The following is a 19,360-nucleotide window of genomic DNA, read 5'->3' on the forward strand; positions in this document are numbered from 1 at the left end:
TCCCGGGGTCAGACACAGAGTGAAGCTCCCTCCACACCGTCCCATCACACACTCCCGGGGTCAGACACAGAGTGAAGCTCCTTCCACACCGTCCCATCACACACTCCCGGGGTCAGACACAGAGTGAAGCTCCCTCCACACCGTCCCATCACACACACCCGGGGTCAGACACAGAGTGAAGCTCCCTCCACACCGTCCCATCACACACTCTCCTGGGGTCAGACAGAGTGAAGCTCCCTCCACACCGTCCCATCACACACTCCCGGGGTCACACACAGAGTGAATCTCCCCCCACACCGTCCCATCACACACTTCCGGGGTCAGACACAGAGTGAATCTCCCCCCACACCGTCCCATCACACACTCCCGGGGTCAGACACAGAATGAAGCTCCCTCCACACCGTCCCATCACACACTCCCGGGGTCAGACACAGAGTGAAGCTCCCTCCACACCGTCCCATCACACACTCCCGGGGTCAGACACAGAGTGAAGCTCCCTCCACACCGTCCCATCACACACTCCCGGGGTCAGACACAGATTTAAACTCCCTCCACACCGTCCCATCACACACTCCCGGGGTCAGACACAGAGTGAAGCTCCCTCCACACCGTCCCATCACACACTCCCGGGGTCAGACACAGAGTGAAGCTCCTTCCACACCGTCCCATCACACACTCCCGGGGTCAGACACAGAGTGAAGCTCCCTCCACACCGTCCCATCACACACTCCCGGGGTCAGACACAGAGTGAAGCTCCTTCCACACCGTCCCATCACACACTCCCGGGGTCAGACACAGAGTGAAGCTCCCTCCACACCGTCCCATCACACACTCCCGGGGTCAGACACAGAGTGAATCTCCCTCCACACCGTCCCATCACACACTCCCGGGGTCAGACACAGAGTGAAGCTCCCTCCACACCGTCCCATCACACACTCCCGGGGTCAGACACAGAGTGAAGCTCCTTCCACACCGTCCCATCACACACTCCCGGGGTCAGACACAGAGTGAAGCTCCCTCCACACCGTCCCATCACACACTCCCGGGGTCAGACACAGAGTGAAGCTCCCTCCACACCTTCCCATCACACACTCCCGGGGTCAGACACAGAGTGAAGCTCCCTCCACACCGTCCCATCACACACTCCCGGGGTCAGACACAGAGTGAAGCTCCCTCCTCACTGCCCAATCACACACTCCCGGGGTCAGACACAGAGTGAAGCTCCCTCCACACCGTCCCATCACACACTCCCGGGGTCAGCCACAGAGTGAAGCTCCTTCCACACCGTCCCATCACACACTCCCGGGGTCAGACACAGAGTAAAGCTCCCTCCACACCGTCCCATCACACACTCCCGGGGTCAGACACAGAGTGAATCTCCCTCCACACCGTCCCATCACACACTCCCGGGGTCAGACACAGAGTGAAGCTCCCTCCACACCGTCCCATCACACACACCAGGGGTCAGACACAGAGTGAAGCTCCCTCCACACCGTCCCATCACACACTCTCCTGGAGTCAGACAGAGTGAAGCTCCCTCCACACCGTCCCATCACACACTCCCGGGGTCAGACACAGAGTGAAGCTCCCTCCACACCGTCCCATCACACACACCCGGGGTCAGTCACAGAGTGAAGCTCCCTCCAAACCGTCCCATCACACACTCTCCTGGGGTCAGACAGAGTGAAGCTCCCTCCACACCGTCCCATCACACACTCCCGGGGTCAGACACAGAGTGAATCTCCCCCCACACCGTCCCATCACACACTCCCGGGGTCAGACAGAGTGAAGCTCCCTCCACACCGTCCCATCACACACTCCCGGGGTCAGACACAGAGTGAAGCTCCCTCCACACCGTCCCATCACACACTCCCGGGGTCAGACACAGAGTGAATCTCCCTCCACACCGTCCCATCACACACTCCCGGGGTCAGACACAGAGTGAAGCTCCCTCCACACCGTCCCATCACACACTCCCGTGGTCAGACACAGAGTGAAGCTCCTTCCACACCGTCCCATCACACACTCCCAGGGTCAGACACAGAGTGAAGCTCCCTCCACACCGTCCCATCACACACTCCCGGGGTCAGACACAGAGTGAAGCTCCCTCCACACCTTCCCATCACACACTCCCGGGGTCAGACACAGAGTGAAGCTCCCTCCACACCGTCCCATCACACACTCCCGGGGTCAGACACAGAGTGAAGCTCCCTCCTCACTGCCCCATCACACACTCCCGGGGTCAGACAGAGTGAAGCTCCCTCCACACCGTCCCATCACACACTCCCGGGGTCAGACACAGAGTGAAGCTCCCTCCACACCGTCCCATCACACACTCCCGGGGTCAGACACAGAGTGAATCTCCCTCCACACCGTCCCATCACACACTCCCGGGGTCAGACACAGAGTGAAGCTCCCTCCACACCGTCCCATCACACACTCCCGGGGTCAGACACAGAGTGAAGCTCCTTCCACACCGTCCCATCACACACTCTCGGGGTCAGACACAGAGTTAAACTCCCTCCACACCGTCCCATCACACACTCCCGGGGTCAGACACAGAGTGAAGCTCCCTCCACACCGTCCCATCACACACACCCGGGGTCAGACACAGAGTGAAGCTCCCTCCACACCGTCCCATCACACACTCTCCTGGGGTCAGACAGAGTGAAGCTCCCTCCACACCGTCCCATCACACACTCCCGGGGTCACACACAGAGTGAATCTCCCCCCACACCGTCCCATCACACACTTCCGGGGTCAGACACAGAGTGAATCTCCCCCCACACCGTCCCATCACACACTCCCGGGGTCAGACACAGAATGAAGCTCCCTCCACACCGTCCCATCACACACTCCCGGGGTCAGACACAGAGTGAAGCTCCCTCCACACCGTCCCATCACACACTCCCGGGGTCAGACACAGAGTGAAGCTCCCTCCACACCGTCCCATCACACACTCCCGGGGTCAGACACAGATTTAAACTCCCTCCACACCGTCCCATCACACACTCCCGGGGTCAGACACAGAGTGAAGCTCCCTCCACACCGTCCCATCACACACTCCCGGGGTCAGACACAGAGTGAAGCTCCTTCCACACCGTCCCATCACACACTCCCGGGGTCAGACACAGAGTGAAGCTCCCTCCACACCGTCCCATCACACACTCCCGGGGTCAGACACAGAGTGAAGCTCCTTCCACACCGTCCCATCACACACTCCCGGGGTCAGACACAGAGTGAAGCTCCCTCCACACCGTCCCATCACACACTCCCGGGGTCAGACACAGAGTGAATCTCCCTCCACACCGTCCCATCACACACGCCCGGGGTCAGACACAGAGTGAAGCTCCCTCCACACCGTCCCATCACACACTCCCGGGGTCAGACACAGAGTGAAGCTCCTTCCACACCGTCCCATCACACACTCCCGGGGTCAGACACAGAGTGAAGCTCCCTCCACACCGTCCCATCACACACTCCCGGGGTCAGACACAGAGTGAAGCTCCCTCCACACCTTCCCATCACACACTCCCGGGGTCAGACACAGAGTGAAGCTCCCTCCACACCGTCCCATCACACACTCCCGGGGTCAGACACAGAGTGAAGCTCCCTCCTCACTGCCCAATCACACACTCCCGGGGTCAGACACAGAGTGAAGCTCCCTCCACACCGTCCCATCACACACTCCCGGGGTCAGCCACAGAGTGAAGCTCCTTCCACACCGTCCCATCACACACTCCCGGGGTCAGACACAGAGTAAAGCTCCCTCCACACCGTCCCATCACACACTCCCGGGGTCAGACACAGAGTGAATCTCCCTCCACACCGTCCCATCACACACTCCCGGGGTCAGACACAGAGTGAAGCTCCCTCCACACCGTCCCATCACACACACCAGGGGTCAGACACAGAGTGAAGCTCCCTCCACACCGTCCCATCACACACTCTCCTGGAGTCAGACAGAGTGAAGCTCCCTCCACACCGTCCCATCACACACTCCCGGGGTCAGACACAGAGTGAAGCTCCCTCCACACCGTCCCATCACACACACCCGGGGTCAGTCACAGAGTGAAGCTCCCTCCAAACCGTCCCATCACACACTCTCCTGGGGTCAGACAGAGTGAAGCTCCCTCCACACCGTCCCATCACACACTCCCGGGGTCAGACACAGAGTGAATCTCCCCCCACACCGTCCCATCACACACTCCCGGGGTCAGACAGAGTGAAGCTCCCTCCACACCGTCCCATCACACACTCCCGGGGTCAGACACAGAGTGAAGCTCCCTCCACACCGTCCCATCACACACTCCCGGGGTCAGACACAGAGTGAATCTCCCTCCACACCGTCCCATCACACACTCCCGGGGTCAGACACAGAGTGAAGCTCCCTCCACACCGTCCCATCACACACTCCCGTGGTCAGACACAGAGTGAAGCTCCTTCCACACCGTCCCATCACACACTCCCAGGGTCAGACACAGAGTGAAGCTCCCTCCACACCGTCCCATCACACACTCCCGGGGTCAGACACAGAGTGAAGCTCCCTCCACACCTTCCCATCACACACTCCCGGGGTCAGACACAGAGTGAAGCTCCCTCCACACCGTCCCATCACACACTCCCGGGGTCAGACACAGAGTGAAGCTCCCTCCTCACTGCCCCATCACACACTCCCGGGGTCAGACAGAGTGAAGCTCCCTCCACACCGTCCCATCACACACTCCCGGGGTCAGACACAGAGTGAAGCTCCCTCCACACCGTCCCATCACACACTCCCGGGGTCAGACACAGAGTGAATCTCCCTCCACACCGTCCCATCACACACTCCCGGGGTCAGACACAGAGTGAAGCTCCCTCCACACCTTCCCATCACACACTCCCGGGGTCAGACACAGAGTGAAGCTCCTTCCACACCGTCCCATCACACACTCTCGGGGTCAGACACAGAGTTAAACTCCCTCCACACCGTCCCATCACACACTCCCGGGGTCAGACACAGAGTGAAGCTCCCTCCACACCGTCCCATCACACACTCCCGGGGTCAGACACAGAGTGAAGCTCCCTCCACACCGTCCCATCACACACTCCCGGGGTCAGACACAGAGTGAAGCTCCTTCCACACCGTCCCATCACACACTCCCGGGGTCAGACACAGAGTAAAGCTCCCTCCACACCGTCCCATCACACACTCCCGGGGTCAGACACAGAGTGAATCTCCCTCCACACCGTCCCATCACACACTCCCGGGGTCAGACACAGAGTGAAGCTCCCTCCACACCGTCCCATCACACACACCAGGGGTCAGACACAGAGTGAAGCTCCCTCCACACTGTCCCATCACACACATCCCGGGGTCAGACGCAGAGTGAAGCTCCCTCCACACCGTCCCATCACACACTCCCGGGGTCAGACACAGAGTGAAGCTCCCTCCTCACTGCCCCATCACACACTCCCGGGGTCAGACAGAGTGAAGCTCCCTCCACTCCGTCCCATCACACACTCCCGGGGTCAGACACAGAGTGAAGCTCCCTCCACACCGTCCCATCACACACTCCCGGGGTCAGACACAGAGTGAAGCTCCCTCCTCACTGCCCCATCACACACTCCCGGGGTCAGACAGAGTGAAGCTCCTTCCACACCGTCCCATCACACACGCCCGTGGTCAGACACAGAGTGAAGCTCCCCCCACACCGTCCCATCACACACTCCCGGGGTCAGACACAGAGTGAAGCTCCCTCCTCACTGCCCCATCACACACTCCCGGGGTCAGACAGAGTGAAGCTCCCTCCACACCGTCCCATCACACACGCCCGGGGTCAGACACAGAGTGAAGCTCCCCCAACACCGTCCCATCACACACTCCCGGGGTCAGACACAGAGTGAAGCTCCCCCCACACCGTCCCATCACACACTCCCGGGGTCAGACACAGAGTGAAGCTCCCTCCGCACCGTCCCATCACACACTCCCGGGGTCAGACACAGAGTGAAGCTCCCTCCGCACCGTCCCATCACACACTCCCGGGGTCAGACACAGAGTGAAGCTCCCTCCTCACCGTCCCATCACACACTCCCGGGGTCAGACACAGAGTGAATCTGCCTCCACACCGTCCCATCACACACTCCTGGGGTCAGACACAGAGTGAAGCTCCCTCCGCACCGTCCCATCACACACTCCCGGGGTCAGACACAGAGTGAAGCTCCCTCCGCACCGTCCCATCACACACTCCCGGGGTCAGACACAGAGTGAAGCTCCCTCCTCACCGTCCCATCACACACTCCCGGGGTCAGACACAGAGTGAAGCTCCCTCCTCACCATCCCATCACACACTCCCGGGGTCAGACACAGAGTGAATCTCCCTCCTCACCATCCCATCACACACACCCGGGGTCAGACACAGAGTGAATCTCCCTCCTCACCATCCCATCACACACTCCCGGGGTCAGACACAGAGTGAATCTCCCTCAGCATTGTCCCACCACGGCTCACCTGACAGGCGTCCTTGTTTCCCTGGGGCACGCCAGCACACAGCATTTGGTCGGTGATGAGTTGGACCTGCTCGAAGGCAGCGTTCGCATCGTTGTACATCGCATTACAGGTCTGGTGTCCAATCAGATTCACTGAAACTTCCTGCAGTGTGCCAGGGTTGCTGAGACTCACTGTGGGGCAGAGAGACGATCAGCAGGACGATGGACACCCACCCTTCCCGCAGGGTTAAAGACCTCCACACACAATTGACTCAACATGTATTTTTTTGTAGAAGCAACCTGTGCAGTGTGTTAGGATTTACAGGGGTTCCTGGCGAGTGTGTCAGTATTCACAGGGGTCCCGGGGAGTGTGTCAGTATTTACAGGGGTCCTGGGGAGTGTGTCAGTATTTACAGGTGTCCCGGGGAGTGTGTCGGTATTTACAGGGGGTCCTGGGGAGTGTGTCGGTATTTACAGGGGTCCCAGGGAGTGTGTCGGTATTTACAGGGTGTCCCGGGGAGTGTGTCGGTATTTACAGGGTGTCCCGGGGAGTGTGTCGGTATTTACAGGGGGTCCCGGGGAGTGTGCCGGTATTTACTGGTGGTCCCGGGGAGTGTGTCGGTATTTACAGGGGGTCCTGGGGAGTGTGTCGGTATTTACAGGGTGTCCCGGGGAGTGTGTCGATATTTACTGGGGGTCCCGGAGAGTGTGTCGGTATTTACAGGGTGTCCCGGGGAGTGTGTCGGTATTTACAGTGGTCCTGGGGAGTGTGTCGGTATTTACAGGGGGTCCTGGGGGGTGTGTCAGTATTCACAGGGGTCCTGGGGAGTGTGTCGGTATTTACAGGGTGTCCTGGGGAGTGTGTCAGTATTCACAGGGGGTCCTGGGGAGTGTGTCAGTATTCACAGGGGGTCCGGGGAGTGTGTCAGTATTTACAGGGTGTCCCGGGGAGCATGTCGGTATTCACAGGGGTCCTGGGGAGTGTGTCAGGGTTTACAGGGGGTCCCAGGGAGTGTGTCGGTATTTACAGGGTGTCCCGGGGAATGTGTCGGTATTCACAGGGGATCCTGGTGAGTGTGTCAGGATTTACAGGGGGTCTCGGGGAGTGTGTCGGTATTTACAGGGGGTCCCGGGGAGTGTGTCAGTATTTACTGGGGGTCCGGGGGGTGTGTCGGTATTTACAGGGGGTCCCGGGGAGTGTGTTGGTATTTACAGGGGCCCTGGGGAGTGTGTCGGTATTTACAGGGGTCCCAGGGAGTGTGTCAGTATTCACAGGGGTCCCGGGGAGCGTGTCAGTATTTACAGGGGGTCCCGGGGAGTGTGTCAGTATTCACAGGGTGTCCCGGGGAGTGTGTCAGTATTTACAGGGTGTCCTGGGGAGTGTGTCGGTATGCACAGGGGTCCCGGGGAGCGTGTCAGTATTTACAGGGTGTCCCGGGGAATGTGTTGGTATTCACAGGGGGTCCTGGGGAGTGTGTCAGTATTGACAGGGGTCCTGGTCAGTGTGTCAGTATTTACAGGGTGTCCCGGGGAGTGTGTCGGTATTTACAGGGGGACCTGGGGGGTGTGTCGGTATTTACAGGGGGTCCTGGGGATGTGTCGGTATTTACAGGGAGTCCCGGGGAGCGTGTCGGTATTCACAGGGGTCCTGGGGAGTGTGTCAGTATTCACAGGGGCCCTGGGGAGTGTGTCAGTATTTACAGGGGTCCCAGGGAGTGTGTCAGTATTCACAGGGGTCCCGGGGAGCGTGTCAGTATTTACAGGGGGTCCCGGGGAGTGTGTCAGTATTCACAGGGTGTCCCGGGGAGTGTGTCAGTATTTACAGGGTGTCCTGGGGAGTGTGTCGGTATTCACAGGGGTCCCGGGGAGCGTGTCAGTATTTACAGGGTGTCCCGGGGAATGTGTTGGTATTCACAGGGGTCCTGGGGAGTGTGTCAGTATTGACAGGGGTCCTGGTCAGTGTGTCAGTATTTACAGGGTGTCCCGGGGAGTGTGTCGGTATTTACAGGGGGTCCTGGGGGGTGTGTCGGTATTTACAGGGGGTCCTGGGGAGTGTGTCAAAATTTATAGGGGGTCCCGGGGATGTGTCGGTATTTACAGGGGGTCCTGGGGAGTGTGTCAGTATTTATAGGGGGTCCCGGGGGTGTGTCGGTATTTACAGGGGGTCCTGGGGAGTGTGTCAGTATTTATAGGGGGTCCCGGGGATGTGTCGGTATTTACAGGGAGTCCCGGGGAGCGTGTCGGTATTCACAGGGGTCCTGGGGAGTGTGTCAGTATTCACAGGGTGTCCCGGGGAGCGTGTCGGTATTCACAGGGGTCCTGGGGAGTGTGTCGGTATTCACAGGGGTCCTGGGGAGTGTGTCGGTATTTACAGGGGGTCCCGGGGATGTGTCGGTACTTACAGGGGCCCTGGGGAGTGTGTCGGTATTTACAGGGAGTCCCGGGGAGATTGTCTGTATTCACAGGGGTCCTGGGGAGTGTGTCAGTATTCACAGGGGTCCCGGGGAGCGTGTCAGTATTTACAGGGGTTCCCGGGGAGTGTGTCAGTATTCACAGGGGGTCCTGCGGAGTGTGTCAGTATTGACAGGGGTCCTGGTCAGTGTGTCAGTATTTACAGGGGTCCTGGGGAGTGTGTCAGGATTTACAGGGGGTCCTGGGGAGTGTGTCAGTATTTACAGGAGTCCTGGGGAGTGTGTCAGTATTTACAGGGGGTCCCGGAGAGTGTGTCAGTATTTACAGGGGTCCCGGGGAGTGTGTCAGTATTTACAGGGGTCCTGGGGAGTGTGTCAGGATTTACAGGGGTTCCCGGGGGGTGTGTCGGTATTTACAGGGGTTCCCGGGGGGTGTGTCGGTATCTACAGGGGGTCCCGGGGAGTGTGTCCGTATTCACAGGGGTCCTGGGGAGTGTGTCGGTATTTACTGGGGGTCCGGGGGGTGTGTCGGTATTTACAGGGGGTCCCGGGGAGTGTGTCGGTATTTACAGGGGCCCTGGGGAGTGTGTCGGTATTTACAGGGGGTCCCAGGGAGCGTGTCAGTATTTACAGGGGGTCCCGGGGAGTGTGTCAGTATTCACAGGGGTCCTGGGGAGTGTGTCAGTATTTACAGGGGTCCCGGGGAGCGTGTCAGTATTTACAGGGGTCCCGGGGAGCGTGTCAGTATTTACAGGGGGTCCTGGGGAATGTGTTGGTATTCACAGGGGGTCCTGGGGAGTGTGTCAGTATTGACAGGGGTCCTGGTCAGTGTGTCAGTATTTACAGGGGGTCCTGGGGAGTGTGTCAGTATTGACAGGGGTCCTGGTCAGTGTGTCAGTATTCACAGGGTGTCCTGGTCAGTCTGTCAGTATTTACAGGGGGTCTTGGGGAGTGTGTCAGTATTGACAGGGGTCCTGGTCAGTGTGTCAGTATTTACAGGGTTTCCCGGGGAGTGTGTCGGTATTTACAGGGGGTCCTGGGGGGGTGTGTCGGTATTTACAGGGGTCCCGGGGAGTGTGTCAGTATTGACAGGGGTCCTGGGGTGTGTGTCAGTATTCACAGGGTGTCCTGGGGTGTGTGTCGGTATTTACAGGGGGTCCCGGGTGGGGTGTCGGTATTTACAGGGGGTCCCGGGGAGTGTGTCAGTATTCACAGGGGTCCTGGTCAGTGTGTCAGTATTCACAGGGTGTCCTGGGGAGTGTGTCAGTATTTACAGGGGTCCTGGGGAGTGTGTCAGTATTCACAGGGGTCCCGGGGAGCGTGTCAATATTTACAGTGGGTCCCGGGGAGTGTGTCAGTATTCACAGGGGTCCTGGGGAGTGTGTCAGTATTCACAGGGGTCCTGGGGAGCGTGTCAGTATTTACAGGGTGTCCCGGGGAATGTGTTGGTATTCACAGGGGTCCTGGGGAGTGTGTCAGTATTCACAGGGGTCCTGGGGAGCGTGTCAGTATTTACAGGGTGTCCCGGGGAATGTGTTGGTATTCACAGGGGGTCCTGGGGAGTGTGTCAGTATTGACAGGGGTCCCGGAGAGTGTGTCGGTATTTACAGGGTGTCCCGGGGAGTGTGTCGGTATTTACAGTGGTCCTGGGGAGTGTGTCGGTATTTACAGGGGGTCCTGGGGGGTGTGTCAGTATTCACAGGGGTCCTGGGGAGTGTGTCGGTATTTACAGGGTGTCCTGGGGAGTGTGTCAGTATTCACAGGGGGTCCTGGGGAGTGTGTCAGTATTCACAGGGGGTCCGGGGAGTGTGTCAGTATTTACAGGGTGTCCCGGGGAGCATGTCGGTATTCACAGGGGTCCTGGGGAGTGTGTCAGGGTTTACAGGGGGTCCCAGGGAGTGTGTCGGTATTTACAGGGTGTCCCGGGGAATGTGTCGGTATTCACAGGGGATCCTGGTGAGTGTGTCAGGATTTACAGGGGGTCTCGGGGAGTGTGTCGGTATTTACAGGGGGTCCCGGGGAGTGTGTCAGTATTTACTGGGGGTCCGGGGGGTGTGTCGGTATTTACAGGGGGTCCCGGGGAGTGTGTTGGTATTTACAGGGGCCCTGGGGAGTGTGTCGGTATTTACAGGGGTCCCAGGGAGTGTGTCAGTATTCACCGGGGTCCCGGGGAGCGTGTCAGTATTTACAGGGGGTCCCGGGGAGTGTGTCAGTATTCACAGGGTGTCCCGGGGAGTGTGTCAGTATTTACAGGGTGTCCTGGGGAGTGTGTCGGTATGCACAGGGGTCCCGGGGAGCGTGTCAGTATTTACAGGGTGTCCCGGGGAATGTGTTGGTATTCACAGGGGGTCCTGGGGAGTGTGTCAGTATTGACAGGGGTCCTGGTCAGTGTGTCAGTATTTACAGGGTGTCCCGGGGAGTGTGTCGGTATTTACAGGGGGACCTGGGGGGTGTGTCGGTATTTACAGGGGGTCCTGGGGATGTGTCGGTATTTACAGGGAGTCCCGGGGAGCGTGTCGGTATTCACAGGGGTCCTGGGGAGTGTGTCAGTATTCACAGGGGCCCTGGGGAGTGTGTCAGTATTTACAGGGGTCCCAGGGAGTGTGTCAGTATTCACAGGGGTCCCGGGGAGCGTGTCAGTATTTACAGGGGGTCCCGGGGAGTGTGTCAGTATTCACAGGGTGTCCCGGGGAGTGTGTCAGTATTTACAGGGTGTCCTGGGGAGTGTGTCGGTATTCACAGGGGTCCCGGGGAGCGTGTCAGTATTTACAGGGTGTCCCGGGGAATGTGTTGGTATTCACAGGGGTCCTGGGGAGTGTGTCAGTATTGACAGGGGTCCTGGTCAGTGTGTCAGTATTTACAGGGTGTCCCGGGGAGTGTGTCGGTATTTACAGGGGGTCCTGGGGGGTGTGTCGGTATTTACAGGGGGTCCTGGGGAGTGTGTCAAAATTTATAGGGGGTCCCGGGGATGTGTCGGTATTTACAGGGGGTCCTGGGGAGTGTGTCAGTATTTATAGGGGGTCCCGGGGGTGTGTCGGTATTTACAGGGGGTCCTGGGGAGTGTGTCAGTATTTATAGGGGGTCCCGGGGATGTGTCGGTATTTACAGGGAGTCCCGGGGAGCGTGTCGGTATTCACAGGGGTCCTGGGGAGTGTGTCAGTATTCACAGGGTGTCCCGGGGAGCGTGTCGGTATTCACAGGGGTCCTGGGGAGTGTGTCGGTATTCACAGGGGTCCTGGGGAGTGTGTCGGTATTTACAGGGGGTCCCGGGGATGTGTCGGTACTTACAGGGGCCCTGGGGAGTGTGTCGGTATTTACAGGGAGTCCCGGGGAGATTGTCTGTATTCACAGGGGTCCTGGGGAGTGTGTCAGTATTCACAGGGGTCCCGGGGAGCGTGTCAGTATTTACAGGGGTTCCCGGGGAGTGTGTCAGTATTCACAGGGGGTCCTGCGGAGTGTGTCAGTATTGACAGGGGTCCTGGTCAGTGTGTCAGTATTTACAGGGGTCCTGGGGAGTGTGTCAGGATTTACAGGGGGTCCTGGGGAGTGTGTCAGTATTTACAGGGGTCCTGGGGAGTGTGTCAGTATTTACAGGGGGTCCCGGGGAGTGTGTCAGTATTTACAGGGGTCCCGGGGAGTGTGTCAGTATTTACAGGGGTCCTGGGGAGTGTGTCAGGATTTACAGGGGTTCCCGGGGGGTGTGTCGGTATTTACAGGGGTTCCCGGGGGGTGTGTCGGTATCTACAGGGGGTCCCGGGGAGTGTGTCCGTATTCACAGGGGTCCTGGGGAGTGTGTCGGTATTTACTGGGGGTCCGGGGGGTGTGTCGGTATTTACAGGGGGTCCCAGGGAGCGTGTCAGTATTTACAGGGGGTCCTGGGGAGTGTGTCAGTATTCACAGGGGTCCTGGGGAGTGTGTCAGTATTTACAGGGGTCCCGGGGAGCGTGTCAGTATTTACAGGGGTCCCGGGGAGCGTGTCAGTATTTACAGGGGGTCCTGGGGAATGTGTTGGTATTCACAGGGGGTCCTGGGGAGTGTGTCAGTATTGACAGGGGTCCTGGTCAGTGTGTCAGTATTTACAGGGGGTCCTGGGGAGTGTGTCAGTATTGACAGGGGTCCTGGTCAGTGTGTCAGTATTCACAGGGTGTCCTGGTCAGTCTGTCAGTATTTACAGGGGGTCTTGGGGAGTGTGTCAGTATTGACAGGGGTCCTGGTCAGTGTGTCAGTATTTACAGGGTTTCCCGGGGAGTGTGTCGGTATTTACAGGGGGTCCTGGGGGGGTGTGTCGGTATTTACAGGGGTCCCGGGGAGTGTGTCAGTATTTACTGGGGGTCCGGGGGGTGTGTCGGTATTTACAGGGGGTCCCGGGGAGTGTGTTGGTATTTACAGGGGCCCTGGGGAGTGTGTCGGTATTTACAGGGGTCCCAGGGAGTGTGTCAGTATTCACAGGGGTCCCGGGGAGCGTGTCAGTATTTACAGGGGGTCCCGGGGAGTGTGTCAGTATTCACAGGGTGTCCCGGGGAGTGTGTCAGTATTTACAGGGTGTCCTGGGGAGTGTGTCGGTATGCACAGGGGTCCCGGGGAGCGTGTCAGTATTTACAGGGTGTCCCGGGGAATGTGTTGGTATTCACAGGGGGTCCTGGGGAGTGTGTCAGTATTGACAGGGGTCCTGGTCAGTGTGTCAGTATTTACAGGGTGTCCCGGGGAGTGTGTCGGTATTTACAGGGGGACCTGGGGGGTGTGTCGGTATTTACAGGGGGTCCTGGGGATGTGTCGGTATTTACAGGGAGTCCCGGGGAGCGTGTCGGTATTCACAGGGGTCCTGGGGAGTGTGTCAGTATTCACAGGGGCCCTGGGGAGTGTGTCAGTATTTACAGGGGTCCCAGGGAGTGTGTCAGTATTCACAGGGGTCCCGGGGAGCGTGTCAGTATTTACAGGGGGTCCCGGGGAGTGTGTCAGTATTCACAGGGTGTCCCGGGGAGTGTGTCAGTATTTACAGGGTGTCCTGGGGAGTGTGTCGGTATTCACAGGGGTCCCGGGGAGCGTGTCAGTATTTACAGGGTGTCCCGGGGAATGTGTTGGTATTCACAGGGGTCCTGGGGAGTGTGTCAGTATTGACAGGGGTCCTGGTCAGTGTGTCAGTATTTACAGGGTGTCCCGGGGAGTGTGTCGGTATTTACAGGGGGTCCTGGGGGGTGTGTCGGTATTTACAGGGGGTCCTGGGGAGTGTGTCAAAATTTATAGGGGGTCCCGGGGATGTGTCGGTATTTACAGGGGGTCCTGGGGAGTGTGTCAGTATTTATAGGGGGTCCCGGGGGTGTGTCGGTATTTACAGGGGGTCCTGGGGAGTGTGTCAGTATTTATAGGGGGTCCCGGGGATGTGTCGGTATTTACAGGGAGTCCCGGGGAGCGTGTCGGTATTCACAGGGGTCCTGGGGAGTGTGTCAGTATTCACAGGGTGTCCCGGGGAGCGTGTCGGTATTCACAGGGGTCCTGGGGAGTGTGTCGGTATTCACAGGGGTCCTGGGGAGTGTGTCGGTATTTACAGGGGGTCCCGGGGATGTGTCGGTACTTACAGGGGCCCTGGGGAGTGTGTCGGTATTTACAGGGAGTCCCGGGGAGATTGTCTGTATTCACAGGGGTCCTGGGGAGTGTGTCAGTATTCACAGGGGTCCCGGGGAGCGTGTCAGTATTTACAGGGGTTCCCGGGGAGTGTGTCAGTATTCACAGGGGGTCCTGCGGAGTGTGTCAGTATTGACAGGGGTCCTGGTCAGTGTGTCAGTATTTACAGGGGTCCTGGGGAGTGTGTCAGGATTTACAGGGGGTCCTGGGGAGTGTGTCAGTATTTACAGGGGTCCTGGGGAGTGTGTCAGTATTTACAGGGGGTCCCGGGGAGTGTGTCAGTATTTACAGGGGTCCCGGGGAGTGTGTCAGTATTTACAGGGGTCCTGGGGAGTGTGTCAGGATTTACAGGGGTTCCCGGGGGGTGTGTCGGTATTTACAGGGGTTCCCGGGGGGTGTGTCGGTATCTACAGGGGGTCCCGGGGAGTGTGTCCGTATTCACAGGGGTCCTGGGGAGTGTGTCGGTATTTACTGGGGGTCCGGGGGGTGTGTCGGTATTTACAGGGGGTCCCAGGGAGCGTGTCAGTATTTACAGGGGGTCCCGGGGAGTGTGTCAGTATTCACAGGGGTCCTGGGGAGTGTGTCAGTATTTACAGGGGTCCCGGGGAGCGTGTCAGTATTTACAGGGGTCCCGGGGAGCGTGTCAGTATTTACAGGGGGTCCTGGGGAATGTGTTGGTATTCACAGGGGGTCCTGGGGAGTGTGTCAGTATTGACAGGGGTCCTGGTCAGTGTGTCAGTATTTACAGGGGGTCCTGGGGAGTGTGTCAGTATTGACAGGGGTCCTGGTCAGTGTGTCAGTATTCACAGGGTGTCCTGGTCAGTCTGTCAGTATTTACAGGGGGTCTTGGGGAGTGTGTCAGTATTGACAGGGGTCCTGGTCAGTGTGTCAGTATTTACAGGGTTTCCCGGGGAGTGTGTCGGTATTTACAGGGGGTCCTGGGGGGGTGTGTCGGTATTTACAGGGGTCCCGGGGAGTGTGTCAGTATTGACAGGGGTCCTGGGGTGTGTGTCAGTATTCACAGGGTGTCCTGGGGTGTGTGTCGGTATTTACAGGGGGTCCCGGGTGGGGTGTCGGTATTTACAGGGGGTCCCGGGGAGTGTGTCAGTATTCACAGGGGTCCTGGTCAGTGTGTCAGTATTCACAGGGTGTCCTGGGGAGTGTGTCAGTATTTACAGGGGTCCTGGGGAGTGTGTCAGTATTCACAGGGGTCCCGGGGAGCGTGTCAATATTTACAGTGGGTCCCGGGGAGTGTGTCAGTATTCACAGGGGTCCTGGGGAGTGTGTCAGTATTCACAGGGGTCCTGGGGAGCGTGTCAGTATTTACAGGGTGTCCCGGGGAATGTGTTGGTATTCACAGGGGTCCTGGGGAGTGTGTCAGTATTCACAGGGGTCCTGGGGAGCGTGTCAGTATTTACAGGGTGTCCCGGGGAATGTGTTGGTATTCACAGGGGGTCCTGGGGAGTGTGTCAGTATTGACAGGGGTCCTGGTCAGTGTGTCAGTATTTACAGGGGGTCCAGGGAGTGTCGGTATTTACAGGGGTACTGGGGAGTGTGTCAGTATTCACAGGGTTCCCGGGGAGTATGTCGGTATTTACAGGGGTCCGGGGGAGTGTGTTGGTATTTACAGGGGGTCCTGGGGAGTGTGTCGGTATTGACAGGGGGTCCCGGTGAGTGTGTCGGTATTTACAGGGGTCCGGGGGAGTGTGTCGGTATTTACAGGGGTCCCGGGGAGTGTGTTGGTATTCACAGGGGGTCCTGGGGAGTGTGTCAGTATTGACAGGGGTCCTGGTCAGTGTGTCAGTATTTACAGGGGGTCCTGGGGAGTGTGTCAGTATTGACAGGGGTCCTGGTCAGTGTGTCAGTATTTACAGGGTGTCCCGGGGAATGTGTTGGTATTCACAGGGGGTCCTGGGGAGTGTGTCAGTATTGACAGGGGTCCTGGTCAGTGTGTCAGTATTTACAGGGGGTCCTGGGGAGTGTGTCAGTATTGACAGGGGTCCTGGTCAGTGTGTCAGTATTTACAGGGTGTCCCGGGGAGTGTGTCGGTATTTACAGGGGGTCCTGGGGGGTGTGTCGGTATTTACAGGGGGTCCCGGGGAGTGTGTCAGTATTTACAGGGGTCCCGGGGAGTGTGTCAGTATTCACAGGGGTCCTGGGGAGTGTGTCAGTATTCACAGGGTGTCCTGGGGTGTGTGTCGGTATTTACAGGGGGTCCCGGGTGGGGTGTCGGTATTTACAGGGGTTCTGGGGAGTGTGTCAGTATTCACAGGGTGTCCCGGGGAGCGTGTCGGTATTCACAGGGGTCCTGGGGAGTGTGTCGGTATTTACAGGGGGTCCCGGGGATGTGTCGGTACTTACAGGGGCCCTGGGGAGTGTGTCGGTATTTACAGCGAGTCCCGGGGAGCGTGTCGGTATTCACAGGGGTCCTGGGGAGTGTGTCAGTATTCACAGGGGTCCCGGGGAGCGTGTCGGTATTCACAGGGGTCCTGGGGAGCGTGTCGGTATTCACAGGGGTCCTGGGGAGCGTGTCGGTATTCACAGGGGTCCTGGGGAGTGTGTCGGTATTCACAGGGGTCCTGGGGAGTGTGTCGGTATTCACAGGGGTCCTGGGGAGTGTGTTGGTATTTACAGGGGGTCCCGGGGATGTGTCGGTACTTACAGGGGCCCTGGGGAGTGTGTCGGTATTTACAGCGAGTCCCGGGGAGCGTGTCGGTATTCACAGGGGTCCTGGGGAGTGTGTCAGTATTTACAGGGGTTCCCGGGTGGGGTGTCGGTATTTACAGGGGGTCCCGGGGAGTGTGTCAGTATTCACAGGGGTCCTGGTCAGTGTGTCAGTATTCACAGGGTGTCCTGGGGAGTGTGTCGGTATTCACAGGGGTCCTGGGGAGTGTGTCGGTATTCACAGGGGTCCTGGGGAGTGTGTTGGTATTTACAGGGGGTCCCGGGGATGTGTCGGTACTTACAGGGGCCCTGGGGAGTGTGTCGGTATTTACAGCGAGTCCCGGGGAGCGTGTCGGTATTCACAGGGGTCCTGGGGAGTGTGTCAGTATTTACAGGGGTTCCCGGGTGGGGTGTCGGTATTTACAGGGGGTCCCGGGGAGTGTGTCAGTATTCACAGGGGTCCTGGTCAGTGTGTCAGTATTCACAGGGTGTCCTGGGGAGTGTGTCAGTATTCACAGGGGTCCCGGGGAGCGTGTCAGTATTTACAGGGGTTCCCGGGTGGGGTGTCGGTATTTACAGGGGGTCCCGGGGAGTGTGTCAGTATTCACAGGGGTCCTGGTCAGTGTGTCAGTATTCACAGGGTGTCCTGGGGAGTGTGTCAGTATTCACAGGGGTCCCGGGGAGCGTGTCAATATTTACAGTGGGTCCCGGGGAGTGTGTCAGTATTCACAGGGGTCCTGGGGAGTGTGTCAGTATTCACAGGGGTCCTGGGGAGCGTGTCAGTATTTACAGGGTGTCCCGGGGAATGTGTTGGTATTCACAGGGGGTCCTGGTCAGTGTGTCAGTATTTACAGGGGGTCCTGGGAGTGTCGGTATTTACAGGGGGTCCCGGGGAGTGTGTCAGTATTTACAGGGGTACTGGGGAGTGTGTCAGTATTCACAGGGTTCCCGGGGAGTGTGTCGGTATTTACAGGGGTCCGGGGGAGTGTGTTGGTATTTACAGGGGGTCCTGGGGAGTGTGTCGGTATTTACAGGGGGTCCCGGTGAGTGTGTCGGTATTTACAGGGGTCCGGGGGAGTGTGTCGGTATTTACAGGGGTCCCGGGGAATGTGTTGGTATTCACAGGGGGTCCTGGGGAGTGTGTCAGTATTGACAGGGGTCCTGGTCAGTGTGTCAGTATTTACAGGGGGTCCTGGGGAGTGTGTCAGTATTGACAGGGGTCCTGGTCAGTGTGTCAGTATTTACAGGGTGTCCCGGGGAGTGTGTCGGTATTTACAGGGGGTCCTGGGGGGTGTGTCGGTATTTACAGGGGGTCCCGGGGAGTGTGTCAGTATTTACAGGGGTCCCGGGGAGTGTGTCAGTATTCACAGGGGTCCTGGGGAGTGTGTCAGTATTCACAGGGTGTCCTGGGGTGTGTGTCGGTATTTACAGGGGGTCCCGGGTGGGGTGTCGGTATTTACAGTGGGTCCCGGGGAGTGTGTCAGTATTCACATGGGTCCTGGGGAGTGTGTCGGTATTTACAGGGGGTCCCGGGGATGTGTCGGTATTCACAGGGGTTCTGGGGAGTGTGTCAGTATTCACAGGGTGTCCCGGGGAGCGTGTCGGTATTCACAGGGGTCCTGGGGAGTGTGTCGGTATTTACAGGGGGTCCCGGGGATGTGTCGGTACTTACAGGGGCCCTGGGGAGTGTGTCGGTATTTACAGGGTGTCCCGGGGAGCGTGTCGGTATTCACAGGGGTCCTGGGGAGTGTGTCAGTATTCACAGGGGTCCCGGGGAGCGTGTCGGTATTCACAGGGGTCCTGGGGAGCGTGTCGGTATTCACAGGGGTCCTGGGGAGCGTGTCGGTATTCACAGGGGTCCTGGGGAGTGTGTCGGTATTCACAGGGGTCCTGGGGAGTGTGTCGGTATTTACAGGGGGTCCCGGGGATGTGTCGGTACTTACAGGGGCCCTGGGGAGTGTGTCGGTATTTACAGCGAGTCCCGGGGAGCGTGTCGGTATTCACAGGGGTCCTGGGGAGTGTGTCAGTATTCACAGGGGTCCCGGGGAGCGTGTCAGTATTTACAGGGGTTCCCGGGTGGGGTGTCGGTATTTACAGGGGGTCCCGGGGAGTGTGTCAGTATTCACAGGGGTCCTGGTCAGTGTGTCAGTATTCACAGGGTGTCCTGGGGAGTGTGTCAGTATTCACAGGGGTCC

General features: G+C 58.6%; 1 protein-coding gene across 1 annotated transcript in view; it reads right to left on the bottom strand.

Moving 5' to 3' along the window:
• The window catches only part of LOC140719404 (serine protease 27), a 62,175-nt gene that overhangs the window by 3,279 nt on the left and 39,536 nt on the right, over positions 1-19,360 (bottom strand). The window contains exon 3 of the mRNA XM_073034035.1: positions 6,491-6,660. Within this exon, the coding sequence (XP_072890136.1) occupies positions 6,491-6,660 (170 nt within the window). The remainder of the gene's footprint in view (positions 1-6,490; positions 6,661-19,360) is intronic.

This window comes from Hemitrygon akajei, chromosome 31 (assembly GCF_048418815.1).
Source record: "Hemitrygon akajei chromosome 31, sHemAka1.3, whole genome shotgun sequence".
Taxonomy (NCBI): Eukaryota; Metazoa; Chordata; class Chondrichthyes; order Myliobatiformes; family Dasyatidae; genus Hemitrygon; species Hemitrygon akajei.